This window comes from Oculina patagonica, chromosome 9 (assembly GCF_052425735.1).
Source record: "Oculina patagonica isolate OP01 chromosome 9, crgOcupat, whole genome shotgun sequence".
NCBI classification, from domain to species: domain Eukaryota; kingdom Metazoa; phylum Cnidaria; class Anthozoa; order Scleractinia; family Oculinidae; genus Oculina; species Oculina patagonica.
In genome coordinates this window covers 7,216,319-7,236,938 of record NC_135766.1, presented here as the reverse complement: position 1 = coordinate 7,236,938, position 20,620 = coordinate 7,216,319, and the positions used below count along the sequence as shown (strand labels likewise).

The following is a 20,620-nucleotide window of genomic DNA, read 5'->3' as shown; positions in this document are numbered from 1 at the left end:
CCATCAAGACTGATGGGCATATGTTAAATTCCTTTTAGCTTCAGTCAATGGCAGAAGTGACAATGAAGTTTCTTGGTCCAAGCCTTGTTCTCACCAACAGCATGTTTCCAGAAGACAGGTTATCAGAAGTCATGGTTCTACAGCAGCACTGTGGAGGAAGCACCCTGTGTGTCTTCAGAGAGTTGCTGCCACCAAACAGTAAGCTTCAACTAATTTACTCAAAATTAGCACATGATAAGAGATGCACCTAAGCTTTCCTGTTAAACTCTTCTTATGGACAAATGAACAATTTGAGGTCATGGTGACGTCAAAATCTGTTACCATGGCAACATCATATGAGGGTAAAGATACATATATTTAACAATTATCCTGCGAAATCGCGCGGAATATCGCCTGATACTTAGCCGACGAGGCCGTAGGCCGAGTTGGCTAAAATCAGACGATATTCCGCAAGATTGAGCAGGATAATTGTTTTATTATTCAACAAATTGTCAACGAAACACATTTTGCAGAAAGCAAAACTGTAATTATGCACCGCTTTACAAGATTTCGAACGAATCTTCGCAACCTACGTATATCGCAGGATATCTGTTATGTACGGATGACAGATATCACTAACATTTTGACCATATATGGGCAGCGCGCGCATGTGTTGAATAATAATGGATCTTTCGAGGCTTATAACTCAAAAACTACTCAGTGATAGTTTTTCTTTTTCACATGTTTTTATCCAACTGACAAAAAACATTTTTGCAAATTTTTGAAGAAATCTGTCAAAAGTATCCGGAGCTATGTTATTTTTGCATAAATTTAAGGTGGCTTTGAACATTTCTGACAGATTTTTTTTTTAAAAAGTCAGATTGGTTCTTTTTTCCTTTAGACAAAACTATGTGAAAAACAAAAAAGTTTACCGTCTAGTTTTAGAGTACAAAAATGAGGCATCTTTGACCACTTTTGAGGTTGCCATGGCAACGAATTTTGACAACACAGTGACTCCAATTTGTTAATAATTTAGTAAAACCTTTACAAGGAATGTTCTGAAGTTTAAGCTCAACATTACAGGTGTAGCAGCAATAGAATGCCAAAGACGGGAATACCTAACACATTTCTGCATATTCCTAGGTAGCTTAATGTATTGTACAAATGTTTCCCAATATTTTTAACCATGGTTTTATGTCAAGAAGATGTTGAACTCTTCAAATTTGTAAAAAAATATGTGTCGAAAAAATATGTCACAAAAATTAAGGTACTTGCAGGCATTTTAGTGGAGTGTGTAATCAAAGGCCTACAGCAGGTAAAGGTTCCACTATTTAATGGGCTCAAGACCTAATGAAACTGAAACATGCATTCAATGATAAAATATTACCTAGCTAAAAAGCAAACACATTTCTTAACATCGTAGCAAAATCAGAATTAGATCTAATTTATTTCTGGCCAACCATTATACGTGATTTCCATTTTCCTACCATCCTTATTTTATCATTCATAGAAAGTACAAAAAAGGGAAACATAAATTATCAAAATAATTTCAGAAAAAAAGATTTACCGGTAACTTCTCTTACATTTCACTTGTTTTCTAGATCTAAGTTCAATCTAGCCAATGGTTCACCCTTGTTTTAGACTGTCCACAGCCCTCTATTTTTTCGTGTTTTTTTCGATCAATGAGCGCGCGGTGAGAATGGCGAGAGAACAGCTAGCTTCGTTTGCCCTTTTGCGCTCGCTTCGTTTGCTTTTTTGCGTTGAAAAATCGAGAGGCTGTGGACAGTCTACCCTTGTTTACACAATTTATCAATGTTTGTTTGCAGCAATCTTTACATTTATTTCACGGCGACACAGAGGAGCCCCATTTGGTTTGACATTTTACATCGATGGTATGCAAGATATTCGACTGAGTTCGTGTTGTGAGTACAAACACAAGCCTGGTCATATCTTGGGTGGGAAAAATGGGCATTTTCAGTTTGTTGTTGTGGAGGGAGCTGCTCCATGTTACAGGTAAACTGTTATAGTCTGTGGTGTGAATTGTACATGTCAAGATTTAGTTTATCTAGTTGCTGAAATGAACATTAAAAAGTATTTTTAAAATTTTCAAATCCTTTTCTAGTGAACCATACTCCTTGTGTCCTGTCTTAGTTTTTTACCAGAGACCTAATATACAAGATTATAATTTACTTACAAGATGATGAACATTCGATGCAGAGACATGTGAAGGCAGTGTACACGTATGATGTGTATAATTTGTAATAATTTTCAGTGATTTGTTTGTTTGTTTGTTATTCAGATGTCAAATTGCATCCGCTCATAAACGTTCAAAGAATAAGCATAAAAATACACAGGGTTCTAGAGATGGTGAAGATGAGGACAGATCAAAAACCTTCATGACTGAGGCAAGTAATGCAGACTAAACTGTAGCCACAATCATCCCACGCATAGTTTTCTTGAAATCCTTCTCTGCAGTTAGATAGCGAGTGACTCGTGTCAGAACGGCCAAAAAGTTGTTGGAGGTGGGGATACTGTACTCAATTTGGAGACAAACTGTACGAAAAAACCACAGTTTTTATGAAGACTGCTTGGGTATAACTTAAGGTATACGTAGTTTGTATTGCTTTGAAACACTGAGGCGTAAATTTCCTACATGTAACTATATAGTTTTTTTTTTTTTTTTAATTAACAGCATTTATTTACATCAAAATACAATACATTACACAAATATTTACAGGAAAAAAAGGAAAAAGAAAACATAACATAAATATTCACACAAAAGATCTAATTTACATATAATGTATTCAGTAAGCTAGATAAATTAAATGTTCATTAGCACTTAAATTATTGTCATTTAATGTATTCTCAGGCATGCATGGCTTTTTAGCCTGCGAATACAGCCGCCTCTCATTCGCGTCCCGCAACGAAGAGCAAAACACGAAGAGAGACGTCTGCGATTCACGGCCAGAAATTCCATACTGATGACGTTAACCACTAATTAGATTTCCCACACCACACGCAGTTGGTCTTGCATAATTATATTTTTTGCTTTCAGCCGCACATCACTTGCTTGATCACAAACACTTTCAAGGCAGTCAACGACATATTTAGGGGTCATTTACACCGGACAACTTCATCGCGAAAAGTTGCACATTAGTAAAATTTGGAAAATTAAGCTGCGAAATCACTAGATGACATTGTTTTGGAACTTGAGCGCAACTCTCGGAGGTGTTGGGCCGTAAATACCGATACCGCAACAATCATAACAATTCTTCTGAGTTAGTTTCTTCTTTCCCCGCTGTTTGTCAAATTAAAATTCTGTTTTTCTGTAGCATTTATTCTTTGGTTGTGGATGGTTCAGGTCGTTCAGGTTATCTGTATTTCACATTTTTGTTGCCTGTTTGTTTTGCCGGTGTCCTAGCCGATTTTGTCCCCCCTGGATTTTGTCCCCCCGGACCAAATCCGCCCTGGATTTTGTCCCCCCGGACCAAATCCGCTAGCAGATATTGTCCCCCGGACAATATCCGCTAGCCGATATTGACCCCCGGGAGACAATATTCGCTAGCGGATTTTGTCCCCCCTTCGCGAATTTTGTCCCCCCGTCAAAAGTGATCATACTTCGCTATCGTACTCCTGGAGTCGTAAACGAATAAAAGAAAAGACGATTAAATGTGAATACAAATATTTCATGAACATTGAAAAGACGAAATAGACAAGGTAAGTCTCGGTGTTTACCAAACACCGCATTGGAAAAGCTATGTTTTTCTCAACACGGCCCGAAGCAACGTTTTCCAATCGAAAATCAAGTGTCATTTTTGTTGATCCTAGGCTAAAGTGCAGAACCAAATTTACAATTACTTTTTTTTTTTTAGTTTGTTGTATACGTCTGAAATTATTGTAAAAACTGATGAGTTATGCTTGTTCTATTGAAATAAATGTTGTTGCAATCAGAAGTCTCAAAGTCTCAACTAAAAAGCTTGCATAAATCATGAACCAAAGGAAAACAGGGCGCTATTCCTCTCTGCTTCAACAGAATGAACCACACCAGTAGGACTTTTCTTCTCAAGAATTATACTTTCAACCGTGAGAAAGAGACTCAAAGGTCTTTTGTTTACGACAAGCTTTGCAATGAATTATAGTAAATTTCTGAAATAACTTAAAGACCAGCATAGAGCGCAAAATTGCATCGCTATTATAAGAAGTGACTATATTTACTAAAATAAATATGGCAAAATTATAACAAGTTTTGTGTTGTCATTCGAGGGAACGTTGCAAAAAAGTTTGCAAATGGAAAGTTTACTGAGTAGGAGGGAAACAAAGCTTAAATAACAATTGTTGAGGGAGGGGGACAAATTTGGCGAAGGGGGGACAATATCCGCTAGCGGATTTGGTCCGGGGGGACAAAATCCGCTGTGACACCGGCTGCCTTTATGTCAACAATAAAAGTTAGGTGACAAAATTGATCTATTTTTAACGGCCGCTGTGGCGCGTCCTTTCGGTACATCTTTGAGGTCGTTCATCTTGTTATAAAGCAGTTTCTTTTTGTTCCCCAATTACATATGAATTACTTTTAGTCCGCAATAACATCCGGTTTTTTACCGTTCGTGTAATGAAGTGTTATATTTCGCATACATTATGTAAATTAACTAGCTGACCAATCAGCGCTCCTGTCCGGATTCTGGACAGATTTACGTCATCAGTATGGAATTTCTGGCCGTGAATCGCAGACGTCTCTCTTCGTGTTTCGCTCTTCGTTGCGGGAAGCGAATGAGAGGCGGCTGTATTCGCAGGCTAATGGCTTTTCCTTTGCAAACGTTTGCAAAAGTAACTATATAGTTTGAGTGAATAGAGAAGAGATCACATAACTAAAATAGCTAACTAAAATCACACGAATGGCGCGCCTGGTCAGGATGTACACAAAGATTTAGCGCTATTAAAGTATAAAATTCTATTCAACAGAAAGAAATTTCAAAACAGCAGCTCGCTAAGGTATAAACGTAAGTTATAAACAAAAAGAACAGAAATTGTTAAGATTGGCAGACAGATTACAAACAACAAATTAAAAACGAAAAATGACAAGAAAAGAAATGATTTTTTTAGGACCCTCATTCAGTCTTTACCTTAATTTGTTGCAAGTTGTTCACATCATTCTGTAGTTTTTTCGAATATTTTATCAATCAGTAAGTCATGACTGGAATGGCGAATTCTCCTAGCCTGTCCCTTCCACACAGAGACAACAGTGATAAACAAAGTTCTTTATGGAAGCGAACATATGAAATGTTGTAAACAAAGTTTTTTCATTACTTTTTTGCTCTTTCTGTCGCAGTCTGAGAGTGTTTATAAACATACACCACAAATTGCAGGTGCATGGAAAGTGACCTTGCTTATATTTTTTATTTTAGACTGCCAATGAACAGGAGGAAGAAGAACAAGGAGAGACATTTGATGTCATAATAACCAAAATTAATTCTGCTGATGGTGAAGATGAAGAAAAAGGTGAAATACCTCCACTTTATGTGACCTATTTAAAGGTCATTTACTAATCCTTCTGCCTGAGTACATGGCAGCTATTGAGTACATTCAAAGCAAACAAGCCGTAGGTTAGTAGTGAAAGGTTTGTTTTCACAAAGAAATTGCTTTAAACATGTCCCCATTTAAAGTGGTTTTTTGAAGGATGTTCGCACAAATCTTCTAACATTGAGATTTTTCTTAAACTTTCACCACTGCTAGTTTACAAGTTACTCACTCATGACAGAAATGTCAAAAAAATGGGGGTAACTGAATTCATACTATATCTGAAAGAATGTGCTTATTTGGATAAACTTGACTTTGTCGCTCACTATGACCTCTGTTGCTTCTGGCAACAAATTATTTTAAATGAATTGAGGCAGGCCAACTTCCTTTGCCCAAGTTTGTTTGAGTGGGTCTATTAAACAAATAAATTTCACTTTTAAAGTTCCTTAGGGTAAATCTTGTCTTTTACAATTGGATTTGCAAGCGTTCAAAAAAGCAAAATGTGACTGATTTACCAGGCATCAGAAGAGAAAATGACTTCTAACATTCAAATTTGGCTCATTTTTCTAGATCTGTAGAGATTTATCACAAAAGGTGATATATCCCGAAAGATGTAAGGGTCACGGGAAAGTGAAAGCAAAGTTATCCCAAGGCTACCCACATGTGTTTAGAACTTGACGTTTTCTCAACGCGTGTGCTCAATGCATGATGTGGCATAATGTGATGTGACAGTTAGGATTCTCATAAACAATAACGTCGTATACACTAATTATTAGTGTATACGACGTTAAGGCAAGTTATGTATGTGCTACATAGGACAACTTCTAACTCCACACGAACGTGACACATGCAGCACAGCCAGCATGTAGACACCTTGTCCCTCGTTCATCGTGCAATACTGGAGCCTTATCACCTTGTGTGAACAAGCAGACCGGCTTCTGAGATCACCATGAGAAATGCCACTCAAAACCAGGCAATGATACCAATAAATACAAATCAATTATCAATAAAATCAGTAAAAATTATAAATCAAAGTCAACATGTTGAGCGAGTATTGATTTTCATTGATAACTAAAGTAAACTAAATAAAAATGAACATTAAAAATGGTTGATAACAAAATAGCTGGAAATTTAAAGGACATGATCATGAGATCAGAATCAAAATAATTTGGAGAAAAGGAGGTGAACATCATTTTTTCCCCCCTTTCTTTATCATCTCTGTCTAGCACTGCAGGATTCCCATTTTCACATAACACAGAAGATCTTTGTAAGAAATGTATGGAAATAGGTCGTCAGAACGCTACAGTTGGCATGCCTGTTGTAAAAAAAATACCGGCATGTACGCTTTGTCGAGTTCTAGGCCTTTCTCAATTCTGGTTGCATTACCCGTAGGAAACAGGCAGATCTGTTTATAGTCTGCTGCAGATCTGCTAGTAGATCTGTAGCAGATCTGCAGATTGTCTTCACATAATCTACAGATTATCTACAGATCATCGGCAGAATGTCTGCAGAATGTCTGCAGAATATCTGCAAAACATCTGTAAAATGTCTGCAGAACTAATCTGCAATACGTCTGTTGAATATGCAGACGTTCTGCAGACGAATAGCAGACAAAAAGCAGACGACCTACACCAATCAAAAATCATTTATTTTAAAATAAAAAGCGATACAAAAGGATCTGTTTTTCATCAACAGCTAAATTGTTTCCTTTGACTGTTCAGGCCTGTTTGCAGCTGATAAGCAGTCAAATGTATCTTTAAAAAATTTCAACTACATGTACTACTACTATCGACTACTACATTTCTGCACGTATTTCCGATACCCTGCATGCAACACTTACAGTAGCAACTGTTTTTCTACAAATGGTCACGATAACAAAATATTAAACATTATTGAAACATTGAGGGCGTATTTTATTTGCAACATACGTGTAAGCTGCACGGTTCTGTTTGCTCAATGAAATTGTTCAATTATTTTTTTACCTCGAAAACGAATTATAACGGGCAAATGGGAGGGCTGGCTAAGCGAAACTGTCAAAGGCGTATAAATGTTGCAAATAAACACACCAAAAACAAAACATTATTACATTTAACTGAAAATGTGCTCTATTTATAATTATTGTCAACTTAATTTGGAGAGACTGTCAAACAGCACTGCTGTTGCTGTACTTCTACATTTTAGAGAACAGTTGGTAAATTTATATATCTGAAGACTGTACAAAAATCTGCTGAATAATTGTATCCAATTAAACTTCCCTTCTTCGACTACCAAGCATTTCAGAAGCGATTTCTTAAGCGAATAAAAATGGCTTGTGAACTTAAAAACATCAAATTTTAATGTTCTGTCTGTTCAAAGTTAACTTTGAAGAAATGGCGATCAAGTTGTTACTTGACGAATTTGTGGTCACTTACCGGCCCGCCAGTCCGTGGACATCAATACATGACTGCATGTGTACGAAGTTGCAGTCAGCGCTATAAGAATTAATTCCAAAGGCCTGTCTGTAAATGTTGTGTTGTATATATCCTTTCCTCTTGCACAACATCGATTTCATTAAAATCCACGCATCACTTTGTGTGTGAGGTAAGTTTGAAACCAGTACTCAAATGCGACGCGTACAATAAACAAACACATTTGCTGCACGAAAATCTATATACCACATATTCCGAAGCATGTTTCTTGCTTTTGGACCATTTTGCCACTTGAAAATTACCTTGTAACTTAAAAACCAAACTGAACAACGCGTCTGACTGTTCCGTTCGGTTAACAGATCGTTATAACTTTCAAACCTTGACCGCCAAAACAGCGTAAATAGAAGTGTCAGGTTTACAGATCGAGATCGCGTGACATTGTCACATCTCACACACATCGGGAGTTGTTTTTCTTAAGACCTGGACTAAATCATATTTTATCTGATAATTTCAGCAAGTAAGCGATACATTTCAATTAACTAAAGAGTGTAAAACTAAAATTTATGTATGAACAATTTAGTTAACGTTTGAAACTGTTGCGTGCAACTGGTTGAATGTAAATTCCACCATTGATCACGTGCGAACTCACGTAACCTGATGCTTCAAACCACATGCGGGGCGCTTTTATTTATACTTGTAGAGTCGTTGTACCTTCAACAGTGGAACCATGTATGGAAAAGCACGCGGGAGGAAAGGAAACTGCAGTTTTAAATTTATGTTAGCTGTAAACACACTGCAATATAAATAATACAATTCACAGATGAAAAATGTACTTTGGGATGCCAGATGACACGTTTCGGATGAATCGCATTACCTTCAAATGAATATACAAGGTACATGAGTTGAGTGATTGAGCAGCAATTAAATTTTCGGGCTAGTTGATGCCAGGGAAAAATAAGATCGACCAGCTGGTTTCATCACAGTACATGTTGCAGATTGACTACAGACTTAACAGATAATCTGCAGATCTGTTTTTGATCTGTTCATCGTCTGCAGCTCAAAATCATAGCAGACGATCAAGGCACTGCGTCTGCACAGACTTGAAACAGACTCTGCAGACGATAAATTAGTCTGCCGTTAGTCTGTTTTTGGCAAAACAGATCTGTTGCAGATCTGCTGCAGATCTGCTCGTTTCGTACGACATACCAATATTATTATGGTTGTGATTCAAAAAGTTTAAAAGAGACCTTCAGTAGAACAGATATATAAAAAAACTTTACTTGAAAGTTAGGTAACCCAAGAAATTATGTTCAATTGTTTTAGTTAATCTCTTTAGATATCTTCTGTAACAAAGGCTTTGAAGCTAAGCCTGCAGCATGCAAATGTTTGCAGTTTCTGTTAAAATCATACACATACTGTGTCAAACTGTGTTGATTTTGAATCCAACATTGTATAATTGAAATGGTCATGTTTGATATATGGTTCACAGAGAACCACAAGTTCGACATTTGAAGTTTTGCTTATTCTCTTTAAAATTATTAATTGTAAAATACAGATAAAATATCCACTTAAATTGCGTGTCTTTAAATTAGAAGATTAATGCTTTGTTTAACACAGATCCAGAGACCTTCATAGTAAAAGCATTCCCTGCAAGTGGCTATTCTAAAATAATTTATCGTAAGTAAAGTGGAATAAAATTTTAAAACTTTCTTAACCTCATTGTAAACAAATCTTGAATTATTTGGTCTAAAACTACTAACAAGGTTTTGCTAAGGTATTACTGACATTTAAATATTCACCTGAAATGCAACTGCTTAACAATCTGTTGTAAAACGTGTCAACTAATAAGTAAATGTAACCAACCTAACCAGAAAGAAGATTTTTGATTGGCATTATTATTCATTCAAAATATTTCTGTGTTTCTGATTGGCTTTCGATCCCCGGCTAATTCCAGCTATTCGGCTAGCGCCGACCAAATTTGGAAGAAATTCCAATTATTGGATCGCAACTGTCCAATATTTAACAATTATTCTGCAAAACGGCGCGGAATATCGCCTGATACTTAGCCGACGAGGCCGTAGGCCGAGTGGGCTAAAATCAGACGATATTCCGCAAGATTTAGCAGGATAATTGTTTTATTATTCAACAAATTGTCAGCGAAACACATTTTGCAGCTCGAAAAACTAATTATGCAGCGCTTTACGAGAGTTCGGACGAATCTTCGCAACCTACGTATATCGCATGATATCTGTTATATACGGATGACAGATATCGTTACCATTTTGACCATATATGGGCAGCACGCGCATTTGTTGAATAATAAAAAAATTATTGGATCGCAACCTCGTTCTCAAGGATGATTATCCGATCACAACCTCGTTCCCAAGAATCGCTGACGTCACGCGACTGAACGGCTTTGCTACCGAGCAGGTTAAAAGCGATAATGGCCGCTAGATTTGAACATTACAAAGAGGTAAAATTTTTAAGTTATTAGAAGACAAAGAAAGTCAAAACACGAAAAAAGCAACAAAGGAAAGTCGATCGTTTTTGAAAGCGTATCTTCAAGAGGAAAAGATCCCTGATCCAGCCACAGCGGAGGACGTGGAGCAGTTTTACGAAAATCTACGTCGAAGTAAGCAAGAACGATGGAAACCTGTACTTGAAAACATCGCTTTGTGTCATCAAATTTAGCTTCAATAGACAATTCAAGCAAGTGCTAAATATCGACATTATAAAGAACAAGAAATTTAATGAAGGTAACTGAGGTTTTGAAGTTTAAATCAAATTTAAAAGCGAATGTTGTTGTGTATTTGTGTACTTTGCCTACTGTCAAACCCTATTAAATTCATTTTGTGCATTTGGAACTCTGGAAATATTTTGAATGAATAATAAAACAATTATTGAATTCGGCTTTCGTATGATATGAAGAATTATGCAGATCGAGGAGGAACACCCTCCTCGACCTGCATAATTCTTCATATCATACATAATTCTTCATATCATACATAATTCTTCATATCATACTCAGCCTTATCCAATAATTGCTAATTATTTCACTATGGATTACTTTGATAACTGCTATATGCTACGTTAACAGCTCCATCCAGGAGCTTCCACTATTGGCATCCAGGTCCTAGATGGAGACCGCTCCCATGGCTGGCAAATTCTGCAACCCAACCATGGGACGCCACGCAGAAGGGGAAACAGGCACCCATCACACTGATTAAACAGTGGAAAGAAAGGGAGGGAACAGCCTTGAAGACGGGCTTCCACACAAAACACTCACTGTAAATGCTATCACTGTAATTCAAGCATGTCTCAGTCTTGGCCACGTGGAGCCCTGGTGCATGGGCATAATGATAATGATAATCAATTTATATAGCGCATTTTCCATATGTAATGTTCAAATGCGCTGTACACATACTGTAATTTACTACACAAAGGCCAGACCACAACACCGGGAACTTTGTGCCCTACTCTTTGCAAATAGTGTGTGGGTTCTTTAATGTCCCCTGTTATAAGACTGAAGATACAGGAGACGGGACCTACGGTTTATCGTCCTTTTCCGAATCTAACCATGTCTAACCATTTGCAGATGTAATTACAAAGGCAGCGCATTCTCCTCAGTTATTTTAAGACCCTGAGTGTTGGTCCGGTCTGGGGTTCGAACCCACGAAACTTTTTTTAGGGATGAGCGGCCGAGGGGTAGGGGGAGGGGGAGGGGGAGGGGGGCGGTTAGCAGCTGGTTTCTTGAGCAGAAACAATGGAAATACAGAAGTGTACGATGTGAATGGACGTTTCTGTTTGTAGGTAAATCAATGATGTCATATCCCAAATTGATCAGAGGGGAGGGGGGGGGTTCAACTAAGTGTCGTATGGTTTTGCTTTCTGCTTTCTGCCCTACGGCTTCGTGATAAGTTTAAAAACGCCCACCAGGCCCACTCAAACAATTCTCTGTGCTTGCGGACTTTGTGTCTGTTATGTGAACATGTATCTTGAGGAGTTTTCACTGCTTCTCTTTCCATCTCAGTCCACATAATTTGTATCGTCTTTTCATCCACACTTGACGGGTGCAAATAGAACTTGCATCCTGCCAGCTTCAGAGGGCTTATTCTAGGGGTTGTCACTGTTTGAGGTTCAATCTTACCGGGAATTATGTTTACACAGATGAAGGTGGAATGGTGGACAATAGTACCCAGACTCCCAGGGATGAAGGAAGCAATAAAGATGAAGAAGTGAAAAGTGACGACGACAAAACCGCTGGATCTGCAGACAGTGTACCTGGAGAAAACAAACAAGGTAATGGGTTTGAGTGTTTCTGTTGGTGTTGAAAAAGACATAAATCCTTAAGTTTATATGCTGTCTTTTTAAAGATAATTTAACTCCTCTGGACAAATCTATTTTTTATCTGTTTTGTGGTTTGACTTGAAAACATCAAAGCTTTACAAACTTATTGACAACAAGGTCTAATGAACATAATCCAACCAGTGTTTTTTTTTTTTTTGCTTTTTTAAACTGGCTTGCAACCCTATTCACTTTGCTGCTTGAATTCGGATTGGTGTGTTATATGAGCCTGCACCCTAGTGCTTGGCTGTGTGGTATTGGCAGTCTCAGAATACTTTGTTTTTGTCAGATGAACATGGTACCGAAGCTGAAGAATCTGGAGCTGACAAATACGATGACGAAGAATTTGAAGAAGTCCCAGAGAAGGACAAGGAGAATGAGAGCGAGAGTGACGCAAAAGAAAGGAGCGATAAAGAAGATGAAGAAGCAAAAGAGGAGAACGAAAAAGATGAGGATTACAAGGAAGATTTCGAATCTGATGAAGAGAAAGAAGGAGACAAATCAGATGATGAGGAGGAAGAAAGTGAAAAAGAAGATGCTGAAGATGATATTCAAGATGAAACTGAGGATAAGATTGAGGCTGGAAAGGAAGAACATGCTGAAGAGGTTGAAGATGAAACAGACAAAGAACAACAGGACGCTGTGAGTATTAATTATGGGTTAGAGACTGTTGTGAGTGTTTTGTTGACAAATACACGCACGCGCTTGCCACACAATGAACGAGAAATTTTCAATACTGCACGAGGCGTAGCCGAGTGCAGTATTAAAAATTTCGAGTTCATTGTGCGGCCAGCAAGTGCGTGTATTTGTCAACAAAACAAGAACTAACAGTCTCTAACCCTTTTAATATACAATCTGAGTACACTGCAAGAAAAACACGATTCACCGAACTTTGAACTAGACTTTTAATGAATAATAATAAGAATTTGAGTAGTACATAATTATACATGCAGGCTGTAAAGATCAATAATACAGAAATCCAAAATAAGCTGAAAATTAAATAAAGCTCAAAATGGTCCATTAAATTGTTCTTTAGCTGGAGTCGTTCATAAATACAGTCAGCGAGAAGCTTGTTCAAGGTGAGCCGATCGCTTTTACAATTGCAAGCCAGCAAGTCAATCGCACACAAAAAATTCAGCTTCAGTTTACCTTTGAAAATGAAAACACTCCAGGTTGTTTTCTTCTTGGTATTTTTTGGTATTGAATCGTTGATAATTTGAGGAATATCTTTTTCTTCCACTTTTGCAAGCCTTGAAGCTGAAGACATTTTCAATAATGCACGATTTTTGTGCATTATTGTCAATACTGCACTGTTGGAGTTTGCTGACGACAGGTAAAGGAAAATCACGTGCTCGATTTTAACCTATGGCGCGCGTGGATTTTGGACAGTGAACGAAGATTGTATATTAATATGTTATAACAGAAAACTGGTGATGCTATGATACTTACCCACACTGTATTTGTTGTTTTAAAGCAAAATGGTAAACAGTATTCTCAGCCTTTTTTCAGTTCAGTGTTAGGAAGAACCGAAGACTAATAAACAAATATGCTTACAAACATCCACACTGATGGATCTTCAATCAGAAGCCAAGAATATACGTGGAGGTCAAGCTAGATATCAAAATGCTTGTGATTGGTTAACACATTTGAAAGCACTAAGAGCAATTTGTCAAAAACGTATAAAACAATCAAAACCTTTAGCGAGTAGAAGAGATCTATATAAAGCACCATTCAACAGCACCTTGGCACTAATGTTTAATAACAGTAAAATTTTCTCAAGTTAAGTTCTAAGTGTAGTGCGCAATTTAAACGGATATACAGCTCATTAAAAATAAATCTAACATTAAACTAGTGGTAACCACAGGTTAGAAAGTGCGGGCCTGACAGTGTCGATAAATCACTGAAAAGAAAATTATTCCGAGTAAGGTCGAGTAACGCGCCACGCTTAAGTCACGAATGTTTTTTATCGTTTCCTTTTGCCGCGAACCAATCAGAGTTGTTTTTTTGATTGACAGTTTTGCGAAGTGTAGTCGAGCACGCGGTGTGAATTGAGATGTGATTTTCCTCCGTCGGCAAACTCGCTTTGTTGTCAGTGTTATAAGGAATTTCTCGAGAATAACCGTTGTTGGAATCATTCGCTTTGCCGTAGTTTATCTGTGATACAATCACAGCAGATCTTCTCAAAAGCAACACCTATAAAACAACGTCTGCAAAACGTAATGTCTGCAAGACAGAAGCCTCGATCTAATGTGACAAACTGTTGATTTTTCGCATTCTTATCGCTCTTGGAGACAAGATTTTTCTCTTCCGGTGTTACGACAAGCTGTCGTGATTGACACGTTTTTTGCATTCCGATCGTTCTTAGTGGAAGAACAAAATTTTCAACTTTCGGTTTGCAGATAGCCTTTATGAACGTAGCGCGCACGCGTAATACGCAATCCGCTGGTCACTGTCAAGATTAGGGTTGCGGGCCTCTCTTGGGCCCGCAATAAAAAACCTAACTACTAAATGTACCTATCGGTGTGCCTCTGCCCAGTCTAGCTCAGTCCATGTGTGATAATAAATGGGATGAAGTTAATTAATGGATTGACAAGTGGTTATCAAAATGCTTTTGAAAAACAATGACGTCTTCATTTTGATAATACAGATTGAGATACTGTATATCTATTGTGCTTTTCAGTAACACGAACTCAGCTCAATCAACCGCTAAACCGGTTTACAGTTTTTGCTACTGTCAATCATCAAAGCGGACCAGTCACGGGAGACATTTAAACCAGGTCAAATCTGTTGGCTTGTTTTTGTTTTTTAAGGTTTGTGGGTTATTGCCATTATTGTGATTGATGGCAGCAAAAAAGCAATCTTTGGGTTTTGAACTTCAGAGTTCAGGTGAAAATGATCACTTATGTATTTACATACCGGGTATGTTGTTCATGCCAGGATCAGGTGCCACTGTTATATTTTTAACTCAAGCTTTGCTGCACAGTGATAGAAACATGCCTGGCAATTCAATGATCATGGTTATTTTTCAGTCAGTGACACAGGCTAACTTGTAATTTCAAATTTCCCAACATGCAATGAACCTATGACATCCCAGTAAGTAAATCCCAGGTGCTCTGCTTTTGACCTACAAGGCTTGTGAAAGTTAACCCTACACTGAAGTTCCCTATGAGAAATATCCTGTTTACTGCCTGGATTGATGTTATGTTTTTAGCAACTGCAATCATGAAACATGTAAACAAAACATAAAGATCTTAAAACAAACCTTTTTTTGTGTTTAAACAAGAAAAGTAGAAAGACCAACAGGGTGTAGAACATCAGGCATTTGTGTAATTTCTTGCCTTAAAAGGCCACCCATTTGGCTTTGCAGCCATTTTTGTTTTGTTTTGAAACAGTATTGTCACTTCAAAACAATAACACAACCTCAAAGCCAAACAGATTAACTTTGAGAAAGTCTATGTTACATGTTAATAAGCGAAACCCCTCAACGAGAAAGGGACTCATATAAAGCGGATAAGGTGCAATCGTTTTGGGGGACCCTATTAGTCAAAATGACAATATCACTAGCTGTTATTTTTGGTATTGGACAATAATAATGGAGTGGTCATTATTTATAGGGAGGGGTGGTTGGTGAATGGGAGAAGGCAACATCAGAAACTTTTTATGTCCCCCCTTTAGGCTCAAGTAAACTTTTTGTCCCCCCCCCCCCCTTTAGGATCAAGTCAACTTTTTTAGCCTCCCCCCACCTCGCAATCAACATGGATCAAGAACTAAGTGACCAACAAATGGTCACTTTTCCGTTAACTGAGCTACTTGAATACATAAATTAAAAAACTGCTCAGCATCAAAAGGACATCATGTAAATGATTTTCTGTTTCATCAAAGAAATAGAAATACTCTGTAAGATTTTTTTGGACACCTCATTCGACTAGCTACTGATATTACTGTTACTGATATTTTATTGATAATCTAGATCCATAGAGGGTAGCCAAACCCTTAGTTTAACCTGACAACAACAAAAACAATAAAGATAATGGCCGAACATCTTAACGTGGACGTTAGGTTCAATTTTTACGGCTAACGGCCACAGTTTTGGCCATATTGCGGCTAACGGCTAACCCGATTGAAACCCTCGACAATTTATGGTTATCGTGACAATTTGTTGAATAACATAATTGCCCTTTTTGCAGACTTTGCAGATTATAATTCAACTTCTGTTAATATGACACACATGAGAGTTACCGGTTGTGGCACAACTTGCAAAAAAACCGCTCGGGCTCGCCTGGCTCGCTGGCTCGCCAGTCTCGCCTCGCTATTTTTTGCAAGTTGTGTCCACAACCGGTAACTCTCATGTGTGTGGGGGTCGCAATGCCAAAACTCTCATGTGTGTGGGGCCCGCAAGGCCAGCCCTTTTGTGTGAAAGGAGGAAAATGTGAGTGGCTTTTACATTCCTAACTTCCTGAAGCAGATTCGCCGGACCCGACAGTGTACCAATCGTTGTATGGCGCCATTGTATTAAATTACAACCAACCTTTAATTGCTGTGCCAGAAATAATTCCTATTGAACAAATGCTCTTATTGAGTAAACGAAGATGGGAAGAGGGAGAACTGGAGAAATTAACTTGAGTGTAAAGAAAAACTTGAAAAGATCTCGTGGAAAAGCGTTTACAACATACAAAAAAACTAAAGAAAATGAAAAACAAATAACAATCTTTTTAACAGACGAGCTGATTGAAAAATTAAAAAAATTAGACAGCAGTGTTGTCGCAAACGTTTTAACAAGCTAAACAAAACTTGCACGCTCCGGTGAGTGCATAAATTATTGAGTAACACAGGAAGTCATTGTTTACCCTGTGTCAATTACGTGGGAAACCCCCTTGACGTAATCAAATTGTTTTTTTTTCATCTTGAATATTTTTAGCCGGAAAACAACTCAAACTCTTTGTATGTGTTTTTTGAGAGCTATGATTTATTCAACAACAATATTTAATTTGACTAACATGTAAATATACCGTGAAATATTGAGCTAAGAACTTTCTAGCACATAAAAGAACAATATAAGATCACGGTAATTTTATTCACCAGGCGTCATTACTATTTTTAGTTAATAGGTTATTTCCCGATGTAATGACGTCTTTTGTGACCAATCACAGTTAAAATTATAACTTTATATTATTCACATAAGCTTTTTTGTATTACACAAACAATTATGGCCGATGTATGGAGACGTTTATCAAACCTTTTTAATCGAAAAAAGAAGCAAAGACGCAGCTTACGGACATGAATCATTTGGAAACGACAAACTAGGATCTGATTATAATATTTTACATCAGCTATTCGTGCCTTCGCTTCGCGAAACCTTAGCAATTACGGACAACAATCAGATGCTTGGTCGTGAAGTTTGGTCGCAAGGTTAAGTATATCGGATGCTTGTAGACGTTTTTCAAACATTTTTCGATCAAAATTAAGAAGATTTAACTCAGTTTATCGACATGAATCATTTGTAGATGTCAAACGATAGCCTAATACAACTAAAGCGTTTGCCAAACTTGACCAAAATTTGCCAAGTTACAAGCCAAAACACGTCATCACTTTGGAATGCAATCGGTTACGCGTAACCCGAATTGACCAAAATCAGCCAAGTTCTCAAACTTGACAAAAATCGGCCAAGTTAAAGCCTAAACACGTCATCACATTGGAATGCCAATGGGTTACGCGTAACCCGAATTGACAAAAACTTGCTAAGTTTACAAAGTTGACAAAAAACTTGTCAAGTCATCAAAGGACAGACGCCGCGCGGCCATGAGATGTCTGCCGTTGTCAAGGAACAATGTACCTTGGATACCGTGGCCATAGATGTCCGCCGTTGTCAAGGAACAATTTACCTTGGATACCGTGGCCATGAATGTCCGCCGTTGTCAACGAACAATTTACCTTGGATACCGCGGCCATAGATGTCCGCCGTTGTCAACGAACATTTAACTTAGCAACTGAATAAAATTATTTTACTTAACACACTTGTAATGTTTATTGATTGCTTATTATATCATTAAAAAGCTGTTGATTTGCATAAGTCTGACGCTGTGGGACATTCACCCACACACACAAAAAAAATTTGCATCCATTGTTCAGACAAGCCCTTGACTGTGGGGATTAAATCAAGTGTTTATTTTTTTTCTGATTTCGACTCGGCTGAAAGCCACTTTAAGCACGCTTTAACCTTTTATTTTGCCTCGTTCAGGCAAACAACAACCTCTCTTGTGATGTCTCGAACATTTTTTTGCAACTCGAACGACAATGCTTCCATCACAAAGTAAACGACAAGATGAGCGCAGACAATCATTCTTTTATAAAATGAAAAAATGTTTTATTGGACTGAAATTTTATTTCGAAATGTCGGTGGCACTTTCGAGAAGTTTTTTTTCCAATCTTTTGCGTTCTTCTCTCTTGATTTCTTCCCGAATTTTTCCGATGTCTGGCTGGAGTGAATTTGTTTGTTTTTTTGCAAAGTTTGAGCGTAAAGTATCTTTAAGTTGGCGATATTTTTGCATTTCTCGTGTGATCAGTTGAAACTCTTTGTCAGAAACAAGATTATCATTCAGAGCTTGTGAGACAGAGCTGTTTATCGAGTCATGTTTTGCAACAGCCAGAGCGAGGATTCTTGAGTGCTTATTAACTTTACGTTCAAGCTTTTTGTTGATAACTGACAGGCCAGTGGAAGCTGCGCCAGATATACCTGCTACTGCTGCAACAGGAACGCCGATAACAATTCCAACACCAGTAAGTGAAGTGGCAACAGCTCCAGAAGACAGAGCTGCCGTCACGGCGCCAAGACAGACCACGGAATAGTGAATAACTTTCCGGACTTTTTTATATTTTTTTAACACAAGCCTGTAATGCTCAGCTTCAGCGGATATTTCTTTTTCAATTTTACTTATTTCAGTCAGCCGAAAATTCTCGGCATTTGTTGGGAGGCTTGGATAAAGTTGTGTTTCTTCGCGATCACCATAAGCAGGGGCACTCGGGAGAACATTAGCAGATGACATGGTCTCGTATACATAAAAGTTATTTTTGTATTTAATTTAATTCAATTCCAACTCATATGTAAGATTTGTGCCGTTAAAATCGAATGGCTTTCCATTCTCATCTCTAATCCAAAGAGTCAGAGATGATACATTTTCTTCAGCAGAAACGTCGCGCAAGACGTTAAAATGTGTATTTTGGTAATAAACTTTTTCATACGGTTTTCCACGTATGTCAAAAAACGCTAAAAGGCTTGATGGCTTACCATTTAGCAAGCTTTGTTGCTTGTCGATAAGGTCACAGTTGATGAAGTAATTTTTAGGATTTGAAACATTATTTACCTCAATTGTTTCAAAAAATTCCTTTTCAATACTTGCGTAATTCTCAAACCCAGGCAAATTAAAGAACTTAATAAGACTTTCATTCAGTCCAAAAGCTTTTAAATTGGGCTCTTTTGCTTTTATTATCAATAAACGACCTGCAATGCCTTTTGTTACAGAAAACATGTTTTTCTCTGGAAATCCTTTTTCAAAAATACTCCCAATGTCATCGAGTGAGAAGTTTCCTTGCCGTATATAACGCGCCTTCTCTTCCTTGTTCACTTGTTTATAAAAAACTATTCCATCCTTTTCCAAACTATTCCAGCTGTTGTAAAGAGAACAACTTAAAAGCCGGATATAGCTTAGTTTTGGAATAGGCTGGTCAAAATAAACAGTGTTCGGATTTTCTTTTGTGGTAACAGTCAGCACAACCATTTTTATATTAAATAAAAATAAAAAATGTTTAATATAAAAGAGGACCATGGATGCAAAAACAAGAGATTTTATGAAGTGGATGAAAACCCCAGAAGCAACTACAATTTCTGAAGCGGCAAAAGACAATGCATGGAAACCTTTTCTTGCAAAATATCCAAACGCTGACCGAACAAAATTTGTTGCACAGGTTGAGTTCGCGTACAACCACACAGCAACGGCAGACATTTATTACAAGGCAGGGCAAGGCCATTTGATAAATGTTTTTGGCTCTGACAGCAAATATTGGAGCCCAGAGATGAAAAAAGCACTGGGGGTGAATCAAATTTCAGGCGGTTTTCCACAACAGCTGTCACCAAGCGGCGCAAAAGGCTCATCTTTGCCAATTCCCGCGGTTGGATTTCACGAAGCCGCACCGAGTTTGAAAAAAATATTTAACAGCCAAATAAACATCTACGTCACACCAGACCAATATTTCACAACGAAATTAAGAGAGATTTTTCAAAAAACAAAACTGAAGCATACATCAGGAAAAGAGTCAAAAAGGTGGCTTGCTAGCCAAAATATGGCCTATTGGCCACAGCAACTTAACTTTGCGGTATG

The 20,620-nt window shown here is 37.7% G+C and overlaps 1 protein-coding gene across 2 annotated transcripts in view; it reads left to right on the top strand.

The window, feature by feature from the left end:
* Positions 1-20,620, top strand: part of LOC144666757 (uncharacterized) — a 66,255-nt gene that overhangs the window by 22,643 nt on the left and 22,992 nt on the right. For both annotated transcript variants that reach the window (XM_078528139.1, XM_078528140.1), the window contains 6 exons: positions 39-198; positions 1,806-1,992; positions 2,279-2,384; positions 5,382-5,475; positions 12,069-12,200; positions 12,535-12,887. In XM_078528139.1, coding sequence (XP_078384265.1) covers positions 39-198; positions 1,806-1,992; positions 2,279-2,384; positions 5,382-5,475; positions 12,069-12,200; positions 12,535-12,887 — 1,032 coding nt within the window. The remainder of the gene's footprint in view (positions 1-38; positions 199-1,805; positions 1,993-2,278; positions 2,385-5,381; positions 5,476-12,068; positions 12,201-12,534; positions 12,888-20,620) is intronic.